Below are 24,743 nucleotides of genomic sequence, written 5' to 3'. Positions count from 1 at the left end.
GAGTAGAAAAAATCTTCGAAAATTCTTTAACGCTATTTGATGCTTTTCAAAATAGAAATTCTCTAGTTTAAATGAGCTTGGCCTAATTTTGTTGATGATTAGTTCGGAATTGACCATTCGAAGGCGACTCTGGCAACTGAGCTACCTGCCGTAAGCTGGCGCCATCTACTCAAAAGGGGATTCCGGTTCAATGACGTCATTCGTAGGATAGCAAATGACGTCAGGGAGAAATTTCCTGGCTACCGACGTCAGAAAAGGGGATTCCCACTGGCAATGACGTCAGAATCGAAGGATATCCAGGAAAACCAGGAAGTAAACATAAATCGATGGATCTAAATCTGTGAGTTTTCTCGTTTTCGCTGGAGAAAAAGTGATTTTTAACGAATGGCAAGCTTTCGAAACTTATCGAAATACAGCCCGACAGTAGGAAGGTGTATCGCGAACAATCTTAAAGACTCGCAAACTCGAAATGTCTCCAGGTAAGAGATGAAATTCAATGTAGAGTATAAATTTTGTAGTCTGTGTCCGCTACGTTTAGATATCACTGCCAAGTTATGTAAGCTGTGTAGAAATGTTATCACTGTTTAAGCAATTATTTCTTTCGTTTCCTTGATCCAAAATCTCATCATCAGGAAACCTGGACTTCTCTTTCTTTCTGAGGAGAGTGGGAATTTAAATTCAGTTTTATGAATTCTGTAAAAAAGTCTGAAATTTTTCATAATTTTTTGATGCCGTAAAATCTGCTGCAATAATGTTTAATATATACGTTGATACCTATTATGCGCTATTCAAGGGGTTCTATGTGAGTTGATGTGCACTACATCATCTATATTGACGTTTCAAATCAAAATGATAATTCACAGTTGCGAAAATTCGATGTTTATTTCGTAATTGAATATATTTCATAAATCTCGCATTTCATATTTGACAAATTTTTTTGATTATAATAAATCAATTTTTAACCCTTTCAATGCTGACTAATTAATACCCTATGGTGCTGGAGATAATTTGAAATTTTCTAAAAATTCCACCCTAGTGTGTTGAATAACGGGAATGGCACTATAGTGCGTCTACACCGCGGTGCAGTGTATCGTTAGTTACTAATATTTCACTATGTTAGAGAGGTGCTCCCATTTTTCAATAGAGATAATTACTAATTACATCAATAAACAGCAGTGCGGTGTACTAGCAAAACCTCTCACTGATTTATACACCGCACTGTGGTGTAGACGCACTGAAAGGGTTAAGTTAGTTTCATGGATTTTCACTAATTTCAGATGTTTGACTTGTGTATCGAATCAGCTGAACAGAACGGCGTCGTTGAACGACGTCAGTTTGGTAGGAACAGCAGCGGTAGGAGGGGGAAGGAACCGTCTGCTGCGGGAGCAACGAGCTGAACTACATCTTCCAACCAGTTTAAACCCGTTCAAAGGAAACAAACGCAAGGAATATTCGGAGAGGCGATTGCTCGGGTAAAAAAACAATTCACTTCAGTGTTCATTGCAGAGGTTCTTGAAGGGCAGCCACCCTATCTATTTTATATTCACCCCTCGTAAAAATCAGAGATTCCTACTCAAAATTCTGCTGCCCCTGTACATATCAGTGGATATCAATGTTCTGTGATTGCTTACAAAGAACACCAAGATGAAATTTATTTTCAATGTTTAAAATTAATAGCATTTGGCATCCATAATTAATGCAGCCCCCTAAACTGTTGGGTATAGGCCTAGCTTTCGTGTGTTGAAGTGATGGTAAATATGTTACTTGGCTAGCTTGGTCCTTGGTAGGCTAACTGGGCTTAACCATTGGGCTAATTGGTTTGTTAACTAGGCCTGCGATACATAACTGGGTTTACTGGTTTATTGGGCTATCTGGGCCTCGGTATTTAATCAGGTAAATCCGTATTGGGGTCCTTACTTGATAGAACTCTTGAGTTCTATGCTTATTTCAAGCGTTCAGTCATTAGTCGATAGTTGGTTTATATCCACAACAACTGATCAGTAAGCGGCGTATAGAAACCCTGGCGCGATGCCAAGCATTCTTTTCTTTAGTACTCGTGAAACCTTTAGTTTTTATCGGTAGAACAGGTTCAAAGATGTTTACTTTACGTTTATTGTTTATTATGTCATGTGACTACCTTTTTCATTGCCAGTAACTGCACTAAGGGGGGGAGGGGGCGAGGGCAGGGGATGTGGGGAGAAAAACATACTTGAATGAATTGATTTCGAGAAAAACTGACTTAATGCAATACAGCTTGCGATATTAAAAAGTATTACTAATTAAAAGTTCATTAATCTTAAAGATTTATTGCATTGCACATGATATATCATGATTTTGCATTAATCCCCTTTATTCCTTAAATTGTCGGCCACCAAATTTGGTCACCTTGTCTATTGTACGGTCTGTTGAACACTCATTATTGTTTCAGCTAGTGGCGCTTTTACTATTAGCAATATCTTTAATCCATTATAACAAGTTTGATCATTCAGAGTTGGACTTGTATTTGACCGATCATTGAATTTCGTTCGTTTGTTAATACGTACCTCGGTAATTGTGCGGCTCGGTGTCCGGCAATTCACGCTCGTTCTCGGACGTCATCGAATGAACAGTTCTTCAGTGAAATAAGAAACTATATTCTGTATTTTCCACTGATCTTTTTTAAGGTAAGTTCAACTTAGTCGTTTTTGCGCGTGTGAAGGCCTTATAGTTAAAGATCTCAGTCCGGTGTTAAAACCTTCCTTCTGTCTACTATTTGAAAAGCTATTATTCATCGTCGTGGTAAATATCTAGATGAAAATTAATCCGACCTAGTCTATGTTTGGATCAGATATTTATTGCTATGGTCAGTGTTATTCATATTTCTCTGTCCTATCATTAGGAGATTGAGTAGTCTGAATACGAGTCTTTGTTACGGTTCCCTTGTTTGGGTAACAACGGCTAGATACTAGACTCGTGATTGAGGTTATTATATTATATCATAGTTAAACATGGTTCGCAGCAAGTTGCACTATGCGCAACTTACCCTAGTGCTACCATTAAGAAAAAATTTGTTAAGGTCCTTATTCGTGCTTAAGTTTAACAAAAATATCAATAAGTGCTGAAAAGTGCTACTTTTTGTTATTTACAGGTTTATTTTTGAAATATTTTTGTCACAGCATCTGTAAGTGATACTGAGTGCGGATCAAATAGGCCTAATAGAAATCCAACCCACTGCACTGCAGTGTAATCTAAAAAGATTTTCAAATTATCTCTAGCACTTTCTCGTGTATTTATTAGTTATGGGTAAATCTCAATATATATCCTAATATTTATCCTCTTATATATTAGACATTCTTATACTCGAGATGCCATGAAATAAACAGCTCGACAAGTCAAAAAAACTATATTTCTATTTGCAACTGATCTCTTTTTCAAGTGCACATCATCGCGATTATTTCACCCGGGACGCGATCGACGTCGTGAGGAATCAAGATGGCCGACGAGACCGTCGAGAAACTGCCGTTCGTGCGTAAACTATCGTTCGGCGTCGGACACGTGATGAACGATCTGTGCGCGTCGATGTGGTTCAGTTATCTACTCGTTTACTATCACAACGTCGTGCGGTTCTCCAGCGACATGGCCGGATATATCATGCTGCTCGGACAGATCGCCGACGCCGTTTCCACGCCGCTCGTCGGCTACGAGTCCGACCGCACGCGTAACGGACTGTGCGGATATCCGAAACGTAAAACGTGGCATCTCGTCGGTACGATGTCGGTCGCCGCGAGTTTCCCGTTCATCTTCAACGGGTGTATAACGTGCGACGACGCGCCCGATTGGTCGCGGTTTATTTATTACGCTCCGTTCGTCGTCGTATTCCAGTTCGGTTGGGCGACGACTCAAATATCGCATCTGTCGCTGATTCCCGTCCTGACTCCGCGTGAAGACGAACGCGTCGAATTGAACGCGATCAGGTGCGTATTAGATCGTCTGACGAATTAGCGGAGAACCCCCGGGGCCCGGTTTTATAGACCGGTATCAAATTTAACCAGGGTCCAGTTCCACGGTCGTGAGTTAAGATTTGACTCTGAGTTAACTCATTGAGAATGAACTAATTTTAACTCTAACTCACAACTGTGAAACTGGGTCCAGGGGGTTAACTCCAGGCGCCGGTTTTATAGACATGAATTAACTTCAACCCAGGGGCTAACTGAATTCATTTTCATCTGAGTTGACCCCCGGGTTAAAGATGATACCGATCTATAAAACGGGGCCCTGGCATTTTGAATCGAGTTAGCCCGTGGGTTAAAGTTAATACCAGTCTATAAAACCGGACCCCGGGTGTTTTGTTTTTTTTAAAGAAATTTTTTAGCCCAGAACTTGAAACTTTTCGATACACTGGCCACAAAATAAGTAGAAGCGTTTTAGAACGTATGAATATCATAAATGTGGTGTGTGATCTCCCCTGCTTATATGATGAAGAATCTCAGAGGTTCCTCGCATCAGCGCTTGCAGCTGTGTACAGCTTTAAAGCTTGCGTGGTGTCCCTCCACATATTGTTTATCAGCTATTTTATATATTTAGTTAATCATAGACAATTTTGTGGTGGAAAAAAATCATATCATGAAACAAATCGTAAGAATACCGGTACATACATCGTGTAGTAATATAAAACTGGGGTTTCGGCACGAGCAACTGAAACCCTGAAAGGAATGCAGATTTTACACTAAAAAAGAATTGATACCTAGTTTCTCCGCTGTGCTGAGCTTAAAAGTTCACCTGGCCGGCCGCCTATCTACCCTGTAAATTACTTTTAAAAAATCGTGATCAATTTTTACCATCCAGCAGCTGTAGAAATGAACTGATTACAAATTTGATAAATATTTTACAAAAATTACCCGACCGCTGCGGAGAAACAAGGTAAAACATTTTGTTTAGCCTAAGCTGCTTGCACATGTATATAACACGTGTGCATCGACCCTTTATGGCTCTCGATATTTTGCAGTGGTAGCCCCCCCCCGCCTTTGGAATGCTTTGCACCTATTTAATCAGAACTACAAATGATTTTACTTGAAGCAACCATTTGAAATTAAATATCTATTTAATTGGGTAATATTTTATATATCTCTCAATTGTCTTATGTTTTTGTGAATTTGTAAAGTCTGTTGAGATATTTTATGGAATGAATTGTAAATAAATATAATTATTATTATTATTATTATTATTACTCTCGCTTGGAATTACGAAGTTTCATTCATTTCAGATACGCGTTTACAGTAATCAGTAACATAGCCGTATACGCGCTCACTTGGCTACTGTTGGAAACCGACGCCACCGGGGAAATGAAACGCGTTCTGAGTCGGGCAGACGCGCCGACGTTCAGAAACCTGGCGTTCGTCGTCGTCGGCGCGGGACTCGTATTCAGCGGCGTATTTCACTTCGGCACGCGCGAACCGCGTCGTCTCGTCGCCGCCGACAACAAAAACGTCGAGTTGAAATCGATGATCGCGCGATCCGAAGACGAGAAAGAGCAGACGGCGCCGACGACGACGCGGATGACATGGACGAGTTGGTTGAAACTGAAACAGTTCTATCTGGTGGCGATGTTGTACATGTGCACGCGACTGGTCGTCAACGTTTCGCAGGTATACCTACCGACGTATTTGCTGTACGCGTTGGATTTGGATAAAGCGTACATGGCGATCGTACCGCTCGTCGTTTTCGTCAGCGGATTCGTGACGTCGATATTCATGAAACTCGTCAATCGAATCTGCGGAAGAAAGGTACGTGACACATTAATGGAGGTATCAATACCCGTTGAAACATCGGGGGGGGAGCTGCAATACCAGATATTCCACCAGATGGCGTTTAAAAGCACTCAGCAGGGTGCGATCTAATAATTATAATAATAAACACGAATTTGTATAGCGCCTCTTTCCATGTACCTGTGTACAAAGTTCAGCTGCGCTGTCAAACCTGATTATTATTACCCAGCTTCTGTTACCATTCCATAGCAGTCTTACTCTCCCTGGGGAGATACAACACCGATCAGCAAATCACGATCAGGCGTCGTCAGCCGGTAGCAAGTGTGAATTAATGCCTTGCCTAAGGACACTACAGCATAGCCGGGGTTCGAACACTGGACATCTCGATTGAGAAGCCAACGCCTTAACCTTTAGGCCACGACACTCCACGATCTAATCACTTGTCCGATTGCCTGGGACAAGTATATTCTCATCAGGGCAAGTAGGTTATCATTATCACTTGTCCGCCGGGCTAGTGCAATTTTATGTCACAAAGCTTATTTCCCACTCGATACAACAGATGATAGTGCCACCAGTCGGACTGCCTGGTAGGGTCAGTAGCTTTTGGAGGGGGCAAGCGAAATTTCAGATATGCTTTCAGATATTCCGTAGATCGGACCGTGCTCAGTCAACTGCCATCAGAGATATCAACTAATTACTAATAACATCAATACACCGCAGTGCGGTGTACTAGCAAAATCCATCATAACTTTTGTAGCTTCCAAGCTGTGTTTGGACTGTTTTGACGATAAAAATGTCGACTCTGTTCTTCTATTCGGCAGGTTACGTATTACATCGGTTTGCAGTTGATTTGCGGCGCTTGCGTTTGGTTTTACTTCATATCGTTGTACGACCTCGAGCGGCAGATATTCGGCGCAGCCGTGCTGCTGGGAAGCGGCTGTTCGACGATACTCATCACGTCGCTGTCGTTGACCGCCGATCTCATCGCCGACGACACCGAAACGAGCGCGTTCGTCTACGGGGCGATGAGTTTCACCGATAAACTTTCGAACGGCGTCGCGGTTATTTTGATACAGCGATTTCATCCGTGTTGCGTCGCTAGTCCACTGTATCATCGTAACGTAATGGCGTTCGTTCCCGGCGGCGTCGCGCTTTTGGCCTTAGTTGTTTTGATCGGTCTCGTGCCGCAGAAGATCGGCGATCGTTCGCACTTGGCTAACCATCCTAAGTCTCAAGAAGAAAGGGAAAGAGAGACCTGTACAACTGTACGGTAGACTTCCCCCTAAATTGGTTGTGTTGGGACCAGGATATTTGTTCCCTAATTAGAAACCAAGTTTAGGTAATGAAAGGATAAGAATTTGCTTACAAAACCATTGAATTAGGGCATCTGAGATAAACAATACCAATTTAGGAGGAGTCTACTGTAATCGGATATAAAAGTGAAGCAGACGCTTCCTCGAATTTTGAAATTTCTCCAGACCTGTATGGACCCTGGAGAGGGAGCATGATGTCATGCCCTGCGAGCCAATCGAAGATCTCTCCAAAAACAACGACGAAATGAATGAAAACAGCGACCTTGACAACGGTTGCTGCGTTTCAGACGAGCCAACAAAAACTTTTTTAACCGTTTTGTCATTGAATAATTTTTAACCGAAAGTGCCAGAGATAAATTGAAAATTTTGAAGAATTCCACCCCATTGCTGCATACGATTGGCTGCCAACACCGCAGTGCAGTGTATAGTTAGTTACTAATATTTCACTATGTTTGACAGGTGCTGCCATCTTACATTAGAGACAAAAACTGATTACCAATTACATCAATTCACCGCAGTGCCGTGTACTAGCAAAGTCCATCACTGATTTATACAAATTGATACTCTGCACCGTGGTGTAGAAGCACTGAAAGGGTTAATTTCAAGACTTGTTTTTTAAAGTAATTTTTTTTCAAGTTTTTGCTCAAATTTACTTTATACGTTTTATAGAGTTGAAAATATAGGTTTTCTTTTCTAAAGAACTGTTTATTCAATGATGTCCTGAGTTTTAGGCGGATACCCAGCCGACCAATCACTAAGAGACGGTTTAACAAACGAACATCGGTCTCGAAATGGATGGATTAAAGTTATTGCTAACTGTAAAGAGTGATAATGAGTACTGTGTGTATGTATGGTAGCCTATAAGGTGTAAAGTGTGATAATGAGTACTGTGTGTATGTATGGTAGCCTATAAGGTGTAAAGTGTGATAATGAGTACTGTGTATATGTATGGTAGCCTAGAAGGTGTAAATGATAGATAATTGTCAAATTTTCGCGGTAAAAAATGACACATCTAAGTTTAACATGGTGGCCATTTACCTGGAATTCAGGGAAAATTCAGGATTTACTGCTAGGAGTAAATTTGATACCCAGTCTATTAAACCTGGCTCAGGTTAGGGATTTACCCAAAGGGATAACTTTGATACTCGGTCTATAAAACCGGGCCAGGTTTAAGGGCTTATCCCTAGAGATAACTTTGATACTCAGTCTATAAAACCGGGTCCAGGTTAAGGATTTACCTCTAGGGATAACTTTGATACTCAGTCTACGAGACCCTGCGCCCGGGTTTATAGACTGGCATCAACTTCAACCTAGGGTTAACTCGATGCATTTTCAATTGATTGAGCCCCTGGGTTAAAGTTAATACCAGTCTATAAAACTGCGCCCTGGTTTCTCCAAATAGATTTTTCCATATATTTCTTAGATAAGAATGTGGAAAATTTGGAAAAAATAATAAATTATTTCTGTTCTTTTGTTCCTATACGGTAGATACACTATGGAACAGATGTACCGAGTAGCGGCAGACGTCGACAGCTACACCGAGTTCGTACCGTGGTGTAAACAGGCGTACACCACCGATCACACCAGGGGGCGCTGCAAGGCTCACATGACCATCGGATTCCCGCCGCTATCGGAGAACTACATCGCCAACGTCACGACCGAACGACCTAATCTAGTGAAGGTAAATGCCCCCGATGACATCATCAATTTATGTGGAAAAGGTCCGGAAATATACCAAACGATGACATTATCTAACTATTAGATCACAAAATTTTAAACTAATTTCTATGTAAATGATTTTATCTAAATTTTTTGACATCTGTTTCCAAATTCGTTTTTGTTTTTAGTCTATTTGTAAAGACGGTCGGATGTTCGACTTGTTGGCGACGACTTGGAAATTCAGTCCCGGACTCGCGCATATACCTCAAACATGTACATTAGATTTCTCAGTAAGTACTGCCCGGTACATCCCCCTATGACATCATCGAATTGCCTACTAGTGATTCGATCTATTGACCCTTCTAGAAAAGTTGGCTACCGTCAAATAACCCCTATGACATCATCAATTCTTCCTCGTCATGTAGTGGTTTGACCTATAGACACTTCTAGAAAGATGTCTGCCTCTATAAATCCCCCTATGACATCATCAAATTGTCTACTGGTGATTTGATCAATGGATACTTCTCGGAAAGATGTCTGCCTCCATAAATCCCCCTATGACATCATCATATTGTCTACTAATGATTTAATCTATACACAATTCCAGAAAAGATGTCCGCCTCCATAAACCCCCCTTTGACATCATCAAATTACCCACTGGCGATTCAATCAACGGACACTTCCAGAAAAGATGGCCACCTCCATAAATCCCCCTATGACATCATCAAATTACCCACTGGCGATTCGATCAATGGACACTTCCAGAAAAGATGTCCGCCTCTATAAATCCCCTGATGACATCAACGAATATTCTCTTGTTGTAGGTGGCGTTTGAGTTTCGTTCAGCTCTTCACTCGAACGTAGCTCATATATTTTTCGACGAGGTCGTGCGTACGATGGTGAACGCGTTTCTCAAACGAGCCGAAACGATCTACGGCCCGTCGTCGATCAGGAAACAGAAACCACGAGTAATCGCGTACGTCTCTTGACGAAGGTCCAATTTAGCCGAATGTCTGTATATTTTATGCGTTGTTTGTTATTATTCGCCCTTCGAAACCTGAACAAATCGCGCGATTATTATTTCGGTAAAACGTAACTTGTGTTAGAGTCGAAATCGGGGTTTTATGGTTTCGAATGTACGGTATATCTGAATACCCCCGGTAATTCTAAAAAGAAAAAAAATTTTCGCTTCATAGAATTTTAAAATCAATTCAAGCTCTACCACCACAGTTACACAGTCACGGCTTTGATTTAAGACCAGTCTAAGCTATTTTGGTTCTATAGCCAATCTAACAACTTAAAACCAGTCTAAGCTATTTTGGTTCTACAGCCAATCTAATAACGTAAGGCCAGTCTAACCTCAATTTGGTTCTATAGCCAATCAAATTTTTGGTTCCATAACCAATCTAATGACTTAAGACCAGTCTAAGCTCATTTTAGCTCTATACCCTATCTAACAAATCATAAGACCAGTCTTAAGACCTCCTTTTGACTTAAGAAGTCTTGACTGTGTAACTGGGTGCAGGCTATTGTATCAATAGTCCATTGTTATTTAATCCCATAGGAAAATGTGCCAATAAAACATGTCTGCCTGGGTTATTGTTTAGGTTTTTAAGGGTCATTTATGTAAATAAATAAGTAGGCGTTGTCTTGTTAGATCCTTTCAGAAAAGATGTCTACTTCTATAAATCCCCCTATGACGTCATCATATTTTTCAGCCATTCATAGCAGACTCTATGAAATGGCTGAAAATTTGAAGATGTCATAGGGGGATTCAGCCATCTTTTCTCGAAGGGTCAGTATATATGTTATTGTTTTAACTGGTATATGTATCTGAGTTTGAACACTAAAAATGCATTAAATCTTCGCAAATTTTTTTCTAAAATAACGAGATTTCCTTTATGCAAAGTACGGTCGACCCTCGACGTTCGTGGATAGCAGACGGACGGATATTTTCGAGTGTCTGCTATTTTTGCGTTTTTCGAGGATTGAACTAAGTTAGTATTATTTTCCGAGCCACTTTCGATCCTCTCGGTTTCAACTATGCCACAAACTTCAACCTCAAATAGGATTTAAGTCGAAATGTTCTTCATAATGAAAACATATAAGATCTCCACTGTCTGAAATTGTTTCGTTCTGCTCAAAGCGACTACCACAATCGTGTGTCAATTATCACTATTATTCCCACATTAGCAAAAAAATAGGGCTTTTGTCAACTGGTATAAAATCTCTAGAAATATGTCTTGCGTCATTGCGCGGGACCAGTTCTCATTCAGTATGTGAGATCAGTGAAAAATTGTTCTTTTGAGAAATGTGGTGTTGCAGTAATGTTATGGTTAGTTTGCTAAACCCGGTTCTGTAGATTTGCCACATATGACGTACATTAGGCTAAAAACATTGATACCTTGTTTCTCTCATTTCTGCTGCCGAGTTTAAAAATTGACCCGGCCGACCGCCAATCGACCCCGTGCATTACTTTTTTTAAAACTGATGATCTAGCTAACCATAACAGACCCGGCAGCTATATAGAAATGTATTGATTACAGATTTTATTGCTATTTTTACTTAAAAGGGACCCGGCCGATTAGGAGAAACAAGTTTTCATTTAGTTTTAGCCTAACAACATAAGGTAATCAGGGGATTCACAAACTTCGAGGCTCTGTCGTGTAAATCACTTACTGTGTTTGTCAACCAATGTGGCATAGCTCATAGCTGCGAGATCTTCATAGCTTGCAAGTCATGATTTACGTTGAAAATTGTCGGTTGGTTTGAGAAAAAAAAAACTATATATATACGAAAAAATTAAATGATTTTCCGATTTGTAAACCACAAAATGTGCTATTCTATAACTCTATGCTTTATTCGTTCTATTCTCAGTAAAGAAAGTATCGGCCAAATAATTCTACGAGGTCCAAAGCAACAGATTGTCGTCGAACTGTAGCTGATATGTTACTACTGTGTTATAATGTCAGGGAGATGTCACTATATGCAAATTTCTATTTCAATGATTTAATCTTTTACCTCATGTTATCATACGTACTAATTTCTAATGATTACCCCAGTTGCCCAGTTGTGCCCTCGGTTCAACTAGGCTTCTCAATTTTAAATGCACAACTGTGAAACTGGAAGTTTTTTAGAGTAGACTCCGCTCAAGTCGGATCTTTTGACTTGAGAGTGATATCTGAGTTGGATGGTACAGTAGACTCCGCTCAAGTCTGATCTTTTGACTTGAGAGTGATATCTGAGTTGGATGATACAGTAGACTCCGCTCAAGTCTGATCTTTTGACTTGAGAGTGATATCTGAGTTGGATGGTACAGTAGACTCCGCTAAAGTCTGATCTTTTGACTTGAGAGTGATATCTGAGTTGGATGATACAGTACACTCCGCTCAAGAGTCTGATCTTTTGACTTGAGAGTGATATCTGAGTTGGATGGTAAGGTAGTCTCCGCTCAAGTCGGATCTTAAGACTTGAGAGTGATATCTGAGTTGGATGGTACAGTAGACTCCGCTCAAGTGGGATCTTTTGATTTGAGAGTGATATCTGAGTTGGATGGTACAGTAGACTCCGCTCAAGTCAGATCTTTTGATTTGAGAGTGATATCTGAGTTGGATGGTACAGTAGACTCTGCTCAAGTCGGATCTTAAGACTTGAGAGTGATATCTGAGTTAGATGATGTAGTAGACTCTAATCAACAGTTAGAGGGTGAACTCTGACTCAATTAGATCTGACTTGAAAACACAATCTACTGAAGTTTGAAAGAAATTTTTTTATGATTTGAACTGTTAATTGTAATCTTGCGTTTGCCTTATTTGTGTGAATGTATTTTAATAATGGTCCTGCAGCTTAAAGGACTTGTCATGGTCGAATTTGTGTATTGTATTTCTCCGGAGAAATGCGTTCTAAAACTAGAATACAAATAAATGTTTCTTGAGTCTTCAAAAATTAAGCCGTTACCGGTACCTTTTGTGTTGGTGATATTTAGGAGGGTTCACACATTCTGCTTTCTAATTCGCAAGATTCTCCGACGCTCAAAACCTTTTAAGACAGGATCAGGGAAAACTCTGGGATTCAGAAAAATCTAGAAACAATCGGGGAAAACTTGACAAACATTGCAAAACCCTTGAATTTTGATAATGTTATTGACCACGTTTCTTTATCAATATGCGCTTCATAAAAAATGAATGAATCGTCACATTTTGAACCGAAAAATTCTTTGGATTTACTCAGGGAATTTCACACGAGCATTTTTGGCCCGGGCAAAATTTGGCCAGACCAAAAACGTCGGACGCGGTCTAAGCCTAATTTTAGCACCAGACAAATTGATTGCGTTTGAATTGCAACTGGCACCGGAAATGATCCACTCCGCTTTGTTTCAGCATTGTTGAGTATCGAGTGAATGGTTTGCGTGTGAACGCGCTCTCTAATTAGGCACGGGCCAAATTTGGCCCGATCCGTGCCAATTTGGCCCGGGCCAAATCGTCTCCGTGTGATCGCGGCTCATGGCAAGTATGGAGCAAAAGCAACGCTGAAGTTTTTTTTTTCATTTTTGATTACGATTATCTTTATTTTTATTCGTAAAAGAATTAAATATCAATAGAATTCTTCATATTTTAACAAACTTTATAATCATTTCCCCCGATATTTACTTTAGAACACAAAATAATACAGACCTTTAAATATTAATACAATAACATTGAGACATTAGAACAGGAAGAGCTATCAATCTGTTACCTGGAGCCAAACCTTCAGCAGACATTTACTATTGCAGCTGTGTGAAGTGTGGAAAGTGCGCTGATAAAATGTGTAATGTCTGATGTTTGTAGTTCAATTGAAGATGTCTCAGATGAAGCACTGAACACATGTGAAGTATGGACGATCAGCTTTTGAAAGTGTGCTGATAAAATGTCTAATATCTGGTGTTTGTAGTTCATTTTCAATTAGAAATATCTCAGGTGAAGCACTGAACACATGTGAAGTGTGGATGATCAGTTTTTGAAAGTGTGCTGATAAAATGTCTAATCTCTGGTGTTTGTAGTTCATTTTCAATTGGAAATGTCTCAGGTGAAGCACTGAACACATGTGAAGTGTGGACGATCAGTTTATGAAAGTGTGCTGATAAAATGTCTAATCTCTGGTGTTTGTAGTTCATTTTCAATTAGAAATATCTCAGATGAAGCACTGAACACATGTGAAGTGTGGACGATCAGTTTTTGAAATTGTGCTGATGAAATGTCTAAAATCTGATGTTTGTAGTTCATTTTCAATTATAAATATCTCAGATGAAGCACTGAACACATGTGAAGTATGGACGATCAGTTTTTGAAATTGTGCTGATAAAATGTCTAATATCTGGTGTTTATAGTTCATTTCAATTAGAAATGTCTCAGATGAAGCACTGAACACATGTGAAGTATGGACGATCAGTTTTTGAAATTGTGCTGATGAAATGTCTAAAATCTGATGTTTGTAGTTCATTTTCAATTATAAATATCTCAGATGAAGCACTGAACACATGTGAAGTATGGACGATCAGTTTTTGAAATTGTGCTGATGAAATGTCTAAAATCTGGTGTTTGTAGTTCATTTTCAATTATAAATGTCTCAGATGAAGCACTGAACACATGTGAAGTGTGGACGATCAGTTTTTGAAATTGTGCTGATGAAATGTCTAAAATCTGATGTTTGTAGTTCATTTTCAATTAGAAATGTCTCCGATGAAGCACTGAACACATGTGAAGTGTGGACGATCAGTTTTTGAAAGTGTGCTGATAAAATGTCTAATATCTGGTGTTTGTAGTTCATTTTCAATTAAAAATGTCTCAGGTGAAGCACTGAACACATGTGAAGTGTGGACGATCAGTTTTTGAAAGTGTGCTGATAAAATGTCTAATATCTGGTGTTTGTAGTTCATTTTCAATTAGAAATGTCTCCGATGAAGCACTGAACACATGTGAAGTGTGGACGATCAGTTTATGAAAGTGTGCTGATAAAATGTCTAATATCTGGTGTTTGTAGTTCATTTTCAATTAAAAATGTCTCAGGTGAAGCACTGAACACATGTGAAGTGTGGACGATCAGTTTTTGAAAGTGTGCTGATAAAATGTCTAAATGTCTGGTGTTTGTAGTTCATTTTCAATTAGAAATGTCTCAGATGAAACACTGAACACATGTGAAGTGTGGACGATCAGTTTTTGAAAGTGTGCTGATAAAATGTCTAAATATCTGGTGTTTGTAGTTCATTTTCAATTAGAAATGTCTCAGATGAAGCACTGAACACATGTGAAGTATGGACGATCAGTTTTTGAAAGTGTGCTGATAAAATGTCTAATGTCTGGAGTTTGTAGTTCATTTTCAATTGGAAATGTCTCAGGTGAAGCACTGAACACATGTGAAGTATGGACGATCAGTTTTTGAAAGTGTGCTGATAAAATGTCTAATATCTGGTGTTTGTAGTTCATTTTCAATTGAAAATGAACTACAAACACCAGACATTAAATATCGTACGATCAGTTTTTGAAAGTGTGCTGATAAAATGTTTAATGCCTTGTGTTTGTAGTTCATTTTCAATTGAAAATGTCTCAGGTGAAGCACTGAACACATGTGAAGTGTGGACGATCAGTTTATGAAAGTGCGCTGAGAAAGTGTCTAGTGTCTGGTGTTTGTAGTTCATTTTCAATTATAAATGTCTCAGATGAAGCACTGAACACATGTGTGAAGTGGCGACGATCACAAATTGAAAGAATGGTGATAAAGCATCAAATATCTGAAAGGGCTCAGATTCCAGGCGTCAGATAAATACTGCACTTGTACAGTTCATTCCTTGCCCAACCCCTTGAAGCCTTGCTTACAATCTTATAATAGCCACGTTATCAATCCTCGAGTCTCGCGCTTGAAGTCACTCCGACTTCGCTAAATGGTCCCGCAAATTATTTCATTCACAACCAGCACCGAGATTTACACGAACATCTTATAGATTTCATATTCGAGATTTAAATCTACGATTCCTGTCCGACGAAGAGATACGATATCGCGGCCGCTAACACACTAACGGCGCCACCTATTAGTAAACCTATGAAATACACATACGCATTGAATTAGAAAATATATTCTTTGAAGACTGGGATTGATTTACCCCAAAATAAGAACTTAGCTTTTATACCCCTCATAACCGGGATTATAAATGACTAATTATCATACATATTTCTCAGGACTTAGTTCCCATAGTTAACTGTGAGTCTAATCGAAACTCAGAAATGTGGAAACGAGTCTCGAGTGTTAAAACTGGTCGAGGCTGCGTCTGACTGCCTACCTGTGTAATTTCGATCCGACGCTGGTTGGTTTTCGTTTTGTTTTTTCCCCTCTATTTCATCTTCAGAAGATTCCAATTCATTCATATCTGAAAAATGAGAAGGGAGAAAAAATTCCAACGACCATCTAGGACTCCAAAATCTACTGTGGCAAGTGAGGATCCACCAGGTGTTGCTAGTGTGCAGTAGGACATGAACTACTGCAGCAATAGAGGATTCCACTTGTGGTAAGTGAGGATCCACCAGGTATCGCTAGTGTGCAGTAGGACATGAACTACTGCAGCAATAGAGGATTCCACTTGTGATAAGTGAGGATCTACCAAATGTCGCTAGTGTGCAGTAGGACATCAACTACTGCAGCAATAGAGGATTCCACTTGTGGCGAGTGAGTATCCACCAGGTGTCGCTAGTGAGCAGTAGGACATCAAGTACTGCAGCAATTGAGGATTCAAGCTCCATTTCTTGAGCAGACGGATCGGGGGGTATGCTTCTAACCTGGCTGTTTTTCGAGATTGGTTTCGATATTCTCGAGATCGAGATCCAAGTCGAGAATCTCGCGACACCGGTCGATGACGTCCTGCGGCGTTTCGTCGGTGAACAGATAATCGCAAAAACCGCACGTCTGCCCTGGCAGGTGAGTGAACACGCGCATCGGAGTTTCCATCGCCGTCGACGACGTATCTGAAATACATCAAATGGCGTCGATTGTTGAGACAAAAACGTGGCCACTTTCAATCATTAGATCAATCACCCTATGACATCATTAAATAATCTACCAGCGATTTTAGGAAGACCCATTAATCCTCAATAATTAGCTATTACTGATTGGATCAGCTTTTCTAGAAACGATGTCTGCCTTCATAAATCCCCCTATGACATCATCAAAGTGTCTACTAGTTATTTGATCTATAGACACTTCCCAAAAGGAAAGCCGCCTCTGCTGAAAAATTTGATGATGTCATAGGGGGATTTATCAAAATAGCCATCTGAAATTCGTCGCATGATATATATATAAATATATATATATATATATATCTTTTACCGGGGGTAGGTACAGAGTGGACAGACAACAGAAACGAAATTGCCTCATAAAATAGTTTTATCGGAATTTAAACCTTTTGATCCAAACAATCCTGATTCAACCACCAAACCAAATCCATTCACATCTTACATACCTTCATTTAAGGAATCTATAGTTAAAAGTTACTATTTTCTATGAATAGTAATTCAACAGATAAAAAAGTCTACTCATTTTCGACAGAAATATCGTTTAAGATTAAAAATCATTCCTACCATCTTCCTTAGCGTCGAGAAGGTCCTCGTACAACAGATCGCAACGAGCTTTCATACCCCGGATTATATCAGTCTTCAACGCCTATAACAAAATGGAATCAGAAAATGAAATTAAAACCAGGTACATGTTGTAGAATATTTTCAGACTGATTCCAGAGTCCTGCGTTTAGTAAAGAATTGACTCAAGAGTCCTGCATTAATACTGACTACGGAGTCCTGCGTTAAGTAAAGAATTGACTCAAGAGTCCTGCATTAATACTGACTACGGAGTCCTGCGTTAAGTAAAGAATTGACTCAAGAGTCCTGCATTAATACTGACTACGGAGTCCTGTGTTAAGTTAAGAATTGACTCAAGAGTCCTGCATTAATACTGACTACGGAGTCCTGCATTAAGTAAAGAATTGACTCAAGAGTCCTGCATCGATTGATGAAAAGGCTCCTTTTGACTACGGAGTCAGTGGATTGAATTAGAAATTGACTCCTAAAGAGTCCTCCTGAACAAATGACAAATTGATTTTGACTCTGGAATCCTGCACTGTATTAGAAATTGACAAATGAACAACTTAGGCTTGAAGATTAAGTTTCAATCAGAAACCTACATCTGCTGTCTCTAGATGGCGCTAGAAGGTAAAATACGACGTACCTGAAGACCTTCTTTGACTGTGGCTTTATTGTGCACAAACGCGCGCGCTTGCATCGTACCGCGCATGTGGAACCTGTTTACGATATCCTGCACGGGGGCGGGGTCTGTCGGGACTAGCTGTCAATCAGAACAATATAAAGTGCGATCAACAAAGCAACACTGCAGCAATTTCAGTTCCACAGTTGCGCGAGCTTAAATTCAGGGACCAAGTGCATAGTCATGGCTCAGATTCAAGACTAGACCCAGCTTATTCAAGGGTCCCTACAGATCAGTCATTCCATGAATTCAAGGATTTTTCCAAGGAGATTTCAAGGAGAAATTTTCAAATTTCGATGAGTGTCTGCATCACTATCATATCCCAATGATCACTGTAGACTCTGCGTGTACGATAACTAGGTCTAAAACGTTTCTTATTGCCAATTTCTCAATATTTAAGGACTTTTGGGCATTTTGCTCAAAATCAAGGATATTTAAGGACCTTGAAAAATATTTTTGGTTTAAAAGTTTTCAAAGAGTCGTAGGGACCTCGTTAAAATTTTAAATATGAAAATAAATGTTTCACATACCATTTGAAGGAATAAATCTACGTTAAACGACAATTGACTGCGGTCGAAATTCTCATTTTGTTGCTGCTGTTTTTTGCCGCCTTTTTTCTTGCCGCCGCCGCCGCCGGTCGGTTCCGTCTGCTTCGGAACGAATAACGGTTCGTTCGAATCTCGTAGAATTCCGTCGACCGTACCGACAGACGCTTGCACGTTCTCGCTGAAATCACTCAAACCGGACTACGAAAACAAAATAAACAAATCAGGCTAATCAAAAACGATATATCTAGTTTCTCATAATCGGCTGTAAACAGTTCATTTCTATAACTGTGTCTGTTATCGTTAACTTGATCGTGATTGTAAAGGATAGATAGGCGACCGGCCGGGTCAACTTTTAAGCCCAGCAGAAACGAGAAACAAGGTATCAATTTCTTTAACCTTGCATCACGAAATACCATGTTTCAGTAGCAGACGTCAAATCCACCCAAGGATGGCTCCAAATACCATGATTTTGATATTATTCTCGGAAATAATATGACCATACATGAAATTTCAAACAGGATATCAAATCCACCTGGAGCCATATTCTTGGAGCCCCCGCCACCAGATAAATCAAAGTCTAAGAATATCAAGGAACCACCCATTTTGGTTATATGCGTAAAAACGAACACACGGTTTCTTTCACTCGATCTCGAACCGGTAAAACTAACCTGTAATTGATTGAAGAATTTCTCCGATTTCGATTCGACCGGTATAACGAACGAATGGTCGACGGCGACCCGCGTGTGAAGGGTTAACCAACGATCGGTCAACGACGTCTGATATTTGAAATCGGACGCGCGAAGCGAATCGTTACGATTCTCACCGTCGAACGTTTTACATAAAACTCTTCATCATCGACGAGTTAAGAATCATCAATTAATAGTAAAATATCGATCATTATTATGATATCATAGTGGGATTTATGAAGGCAGCCATTCAATAAAAGAGGTCTCTTAACTAGGTGTATGCGGAACTTGATGATGTCATAGTGGGATTTATGGAGGCAGCCATTCAATGAAAGAAGCGTCTCTAAACTAGGTGTATCGGGGAACTAGATGATGTCATAGGGGGATTTATAAAGGCAGCCATTCACTCAAAGGAGGGGATTTAAACTAAAGTCACAAGAGGAAATATGGCGGGAGACCTCTTCAAGGGGGTCTTTATATCAAATCAATTTGATGATGTCATAGGGGGATTTACGGAGGCATACATCTTTTCTAGAAGTGTCCATAGATCAATTCACACTGGTAGGTAATTTGATGATGTCATAGGGGGATGATAAAAGGATACTTTCTCGTAGTTTGACAGATCTGTAATACAATCCGCTCGTTAGAGAAGCCGTCTGCTGTCGTCGTGGTGATTAACGAGTTTTTATTGAGTATTTTATAAACGGCGTAGATGATTTGTCTGAGACGAGTTAAAGCTTTCTCCATGACGGACTGCGGCGCCGCGGCGTACACGCCTATCACGTCTAAACCTCCCGGTAACATACGCTGCACCTAGGGGAAAACAAAAACACACCAGAAATCAGAACATTGAGATAATGTTTGAAGAAAGGTCCTTTCGAAATAGGTGATACAAAATTCTCTGAGAGATGAAAATTTCAGAATTTGAGGGGAATTTGAGGGACCAAGGGCTAAAACTCAGAATTTGAGAGATTTTGTACTACCAAAAATGGATTTTGGAATTTGAGGGGTTTTTGAGGGATTTGAGGGGCTGTAGTAACCCTGATTAACATGCACCTGTTGGCATTGACATGCACCAGTTACAATTGACATGCACCTGTAGGCATTGACATGCACCTGTTAAAATTGACATGTACCTCTTGTTAGAATTTACATGCACCTGTAAGAATTGACATGCACCTGTTAGAATTGACATGCACCTGTTGCGGTTATATAGTACCTGTTTAGCGTGCAGACCAATCCAAGAATCACTTGTCGTCTTCAAAGCTCCGACCTCCTCAGTCTCCTCTTCTGACGGCTTTTTCTTTTTCTTCTTCGCTTTCTCTTTTGCGGTCATCGTACCGGCTTCATTTTCCTTCTCGTTTTCATCATCTTCCGATGGAGTTTTTATCATATACACCACATAATGTTTATTGGCTGTTAACTGAATAAAGAGAACAAATATCGAAAATCGGACGAAGAGTTGTATTTTGATAAATTGAGATCCCCCAAGCCCAACAAATATGAATCTAATTAACTTTTAAGCAATTCCGTCTCCGACAGTTTGTTCATGATGAACCTTACAGTTACATTACAAATAAAATCTCCATAGATTTTCCAAAATTCTCATTTTTGTCCTTTTTTGTTTAAAAAAGAAAAATAGGGCCCTGTAGTTACTTAACTAAGGTTTGATTTTGGTTGAATCCTGATATCGAATATCTTGACTTAAGCTTTGACATTTCATTTTGACGTCACAATAAAATCGTATTGAATTTGCCGACGGATTTTTTAGATTTTTGCCGGTTTGACGAGCTTACCTGCCCGATCAGTAAACCGATCTGCTGTTTCTCCGATTTCAATATATCGCCGATTTGATCCTGAAGACTTTCCTCGGCTATCACGACTCGATTCATCTTTAAAACGGCTTCGAATCGCAGCGAAACTGCAATATTGTCTCGATTGAAGAGCGGTAAAATACGTAATGCGGACTCAGTCGTGGAGAATCAGTCCCGATCCGCGTTTTACGTTCGTCCCATTGCACTCGACATTCTATCTATTTTTTGCTCAACATTCTACAATTGCCAAATTCAATGTAATTTTATTGAACTCATCTTAAACTTAATCAGCATTGAGAACAGTAAAGATAACGATTGCCTATACTAAACGGGAAATACATCATTTATTATATATTTTCAAGATCAAAGAGTTTTTTTTTCTGTACGACTAAGTTTATGTACGGCCTTTTTGTACCGCATTCTGAAGGTCGTTGCGGCAATGGCGGCGTCCGTGGAAACTGAGAAAGATGAGTTTTTCTAGTTACAAAGAAATGTCGAAATTCGACCCGTATTTGGCGGGCGTCGTTAAAGATTACAGACCCTACTGTAAAGTGATTGTCAGGGGCTTCCATACGTTTTTAACAATAGCGATACCGACGAGTTTGATCGTCACTAAAACTGGTATGAAAAAGTCGAATTTGTCGAATTATTCATCTTCATGTTATTTGTTGAAATTGAAGAAATTTCATTCATTTAAATACTCCAGCACACTCGCATTCGCGAGTATTTAAACATGTAAAAAAGATTAAGATTTTTTAATTTTTACAAACACACACAATCTTCCTTCCTTTGTTTAAGAGTTAACTGCAGTTGTGGATCTAACGCCTAAGCTTCAAAATTACCTTTTCAATTTTTCAGAAATCTATGCGATGTATTACAACGCTGAGAGTTCGGTGAATATTCTGTGTTTTACGTTCACCTGGTTCGTATCGCTTTTAACCTATCACATGACCTATATAATCGGGCCCGGGTTCGTATCCCTGGACGAACAGGTAAGTGAACTGAAAATTCTAGAATTTTGTGAATTCCAGAATTTAGATTTCAGTCATTCATTGATATTTGTCTGTTTTTGTTTTTGTTTTCAGAAGAATTTTGATGATTCAAACTGCTCCGATCTGAATATACAAATCGATCCTGAAAATAACAAAACAGTCTTTCGAAAATGTGGTTTTTGTGGGGTCCAGGTACTGAGTGAAACAATTTATTACTTGCGGGACCGGGTGCAGAGATTGATTAAATCATTAAACAATCTTGTAGGGAAGCTAAGGATATCCTATTGCACACTAGTGACACCTGGTGGATCCTCACTTGTCGCCAATGGAATCCTAGTTGATGTCCTACTGCAAACTAGCGACACCTGGTGGATCCACACTTGCCTCAAATGGAATCCTTTATTGTCGCGGTAGTTAAAGTTCTAATGCTCACTAGCGACACCTGATGGATCATCACTTGCCACAAGTGAAATCCTCTATTGTAGATGTCCTACTGCTCATTAGCGACACCTGGTGGATCCTCACTTTCTCGAATTAGAAATCCATTATCGCCACAGTAACATTGCCAGTATTGTGATTGTGTATTAATGTTTAATTGTAGCAACCTCTTAGAGCTCGTCACTGTGAGGATTGCGGCCGATGCGTCCGTAAGTTTGATCATCATTGTCCGTGGTTTGATGCGTGCATCGGAGAATTCAACCATAAACATTTCCTTGTGTTTCTTATCTCGACGATCGTTCTCATGTTCTGGTGTTTTACTGCTACCTGGTAGGTGCATTCGTTCTCAGCAGGGATTTGAACCTGATGACATCATGAGACTATGTCACAGTACAAACCCCTGTCCTAGTAGACACATCCTCCCTCAACAGAGATTTGAACCTGATGACATCGTGAGACTCTATCACAGTACAAACCCCTGTCCTAGTAGACACATCCTCCCTCAGCAGGGATTTAAACCTGATGACATCATGAGACTCTATCACAGTACAAACCCCTGTCCTAGTAGACACATCCTCCCTCAACAGAGATTTGAACCTGATGACATCATGAGACTCTGTCACAGTACAAACCCCTGTTCTAGTAGACACATCCTCCCTCAGCAGAGATTTGAACCTGATGACATCATGAGACTCTGTCGCAGTACAAACCCCTGCCCTAGATCCTCCCTCAGCAGGGATTTGAACCTGATGACATCATGAGACTATGTCACAGTACAAACCCCTGCCCCTAGTAGTCACATCCTCCCTCAGCAGGGATTTGAACCTGATGACATCATGAGACTCTGTCACATTCTTCCCTCACTAGAATTTAAACCTGATTGCATCTAGAGAATCTGCCTTAGCGCAAACTCCTGCCCTCCCTGTGCAGATACCAGTATTTGTAGAGCTTAGCAATGATGTCATCAAGTCATTTTATAATTCAATGAAATCAGTCCAAAACTTAAGCACAAAATTATTTGTTATTTCAGGCACGCGTTACAGTCGTCAGATACGTGGAGACAATGGCTCGTGTCGAATCACGTTTTACTGTTCGATCTATTCTGGCTCGTCGTCGGGCATTTGATAATGATTCCGCTCGCGTTCGGACATTTCTATCTGATGACCGTCAACGCCACCACGTGGGAGTTCGTCGGTCGCGAGCGCATACGATACCTGAAACATTTACACTTCGCCACGAACCCGTTCGACGAGGGATGTCGTCGGAACGTTTTCGATTTTTTGTGTCGTCGTCGTCGCGGTAAACGATGGGAACGAGTTTACATGAGGAAGGTCGGGTCGTTCGAAATTGTTTAACCCTAATTTTAAACGGGGAACTGAACTAAACTAGACAAGTCATCTGTTCAGATTGTTAACCCTTTCAGTGCTGACTAATTTATACCCTATAGTGCTGGAGATAATTTGAACATTTTGAATAATTCCACCCTAGTGTGTTGAATAACGGGAATACCGCTATAGTACGTCTACATCGCTATAATATTTCACTATGTGTGACAGGTGCTGCCATCTTTCAATAGAGATAAAAACTAATTACATCAATACACCGCAATGCGGTGTACTAGCAAAATCCATCACCGATGTATACACCGCAATGCGGTGTAGATGCACTGAAAGGGTTAAATCGAATTCGTGAAAAAACGTTCTCAAATTGTTGAGAGCGCAAATGGATGCTCTTTAAAACGAGAATGAACATACAGTAACTGAATTGCGGTTTAGTCAAGTATAAGGAATTTGGTTGGCCATGTGAGTGTTTTAGTCAGCAAGTGTTTTAGGGAATAACCAGATTGGTTAAGTATTCCATGGACTGGACTGTTCACAGTTGGTTTAAGTCAGTTTGTTTAGAGAGTGGACTGTGTTACTCGAGTAACTGGATTGTGGTTTGGTCCGTTAACTGGACTGCGGTTTAGTGGGTAACCAGACTTTGTAGCTTAGTCCAAGTGAGAAACCGAATTACTGTAGTTCACTCCAGTAACTGGACTGCAGTTTGGTCCAGTAACCGCATCAAAATTGTATTAATTAAAAATTTTAGTCAAAAATTGTTAATGGTTATTTTCTTTTCTACAAAGCAATTTCCTATTATAACATTTTATTGTATCATTTACAGCACATGTTTTCTTTTTTTATATATAGAGTAATGGGCATTTAATAAAGAAAAAGATAATTTTGGAAATTTTACTGCTTTTTTATTTGTCCTTCAGGATTTTTGGT

At 39.9% G+C, this 24,743-nt stretch overlaps 4 protein-coding genes across 5 annotated transcripts; 3 read left to right on the top strand and 1 right to left on the bottom strand.

Moving 5' to 3' along the window:
* Positions 1-299: 299 nt before the first annotated feature.
* On the top strand, positions 300-12,826 carry LOC141912337 (coenzyme Q-binding protein COQ10 homolog B, mitochondrial-like). 2 transcript variants are annotated; one of them, XM_074803589.1, is made up of 5 exons: positions 300-479; positions 1,278-1,472; positions 8,546-8,738; positions 8,905-9,006; positions 9,541-12,826. In XM_074803589.1, the coding sequence occupies exons 1-5, from the start codon at positions 385-387 to the stop codon at positions 9,703-9,705; spliced, it is 750 nt and encodes a 249-aa protein (XP_074659690.1). In that variant the 5' UTR covers positions 300-384; the 3' UTR covers positions 9,706-12,826. The 2 variants fall into 2 exon arrangements, with proteins under 2 accessions (XP_074659690.1, XP_074659691.1); XM_074803590.1 differs by having other exon boundaries at positions 8,905-9,010; positions 9,541-9,616.
* On the top strand, positions 3,454-7,646 carry LOC141912328 (major facilitator superfamily domain-containing protein 12-like). Its single transcript, XM_074803577.1, has 3 exons — positions 3,454-3,953; positions 5,243-5,762; positions 6,566-7,646. The coding sequence occupies exons 1-3, from the start codon at positions 3,472-3,474 to the stop codon at positions 7,016-7,018; spliced, it is 1,455 nt and encodes a 484-aa protein (XP_074659678.1). The 5' UTR covers positions 3,454-3,471; the 3' UTR covers positions 7,019-7,646.
* A 2,423-nt stretch (positions 12,827-15,249) lies between the features above and the next one.
* Positions 15,250-21,174, bottom strand: LOC141912329 (protein odr-4 homolog). Its single transcript, XM_074803578.1, has 10 exons — positions 21,029-21,174; positions 20,452-20,655; positions 19,837-20,045; positions 19,215-19,392; positions 18,529-18,744; positions 17,963-18,079; positions 17,320-17,401; positions 16,522-16,707; positions 16,029-16,115; positions 15,250-15,788 (listed from the first exon to the last, which is right to left on the bottom strand). Exons 1-10 carry the CDS (start codon positions 21,122-21,124, stop codon positions 15,715-15,717), a joined length of 1,449 nt encoding a protein of 482 aa, XP_074659679.1. The 5' UTR covers positions 21,125-21,174; the 3' UTR covers positions 15,250-15,714.
* A 305-nt stretch (positions 21,175-21,479) lies between these two features.
* LOC141912332 (palmitoyltransferase ZDHHC12-B-like) lies at positions 21,480-24,669 on the top strand. The gene is made up of 5 exons (XM_074803582.1): positions 21,480-21,667; positions 21,905-22,038; positions 22,132-22,230; positions 22,640-22,806; positions 23,507-24,669. Exons 1-5 carry the CDS (start codon positions 21,514-21,516, stop codon positions 23,829-23,831), a joined length of 879 nt encoding a protein of 292 aa, XP_074659683.1. The 5' UTR covers positions 21,480-21,513; the 3' UTR covers positions 23,832-24,669.
* The last annotated feature ends 74 nt before the right edge of the window (positions 24,670-24,743 follow it).

Source organism: Tubulanus polymorphus, chromosome 10 (genome assembly GCF_964204645.1).
Source record: "Tubulanus polymorphus chromosome 10, tnTubPoly1.2, whole genome shotgun sequence".
Classification (NCBI taxonomy): domain Eukaryota; kingdom Metazoa; phylum Nemertea; class Palaeonemertea; order Tubulaniformes; family Tubulanidae; genus Tubulanus; species Tubulanus polymorphus.
Note: the sequence above shows the minus strand (reverse complement) of the source record. Positions and strands in the feature narration are given on the sequence as shown.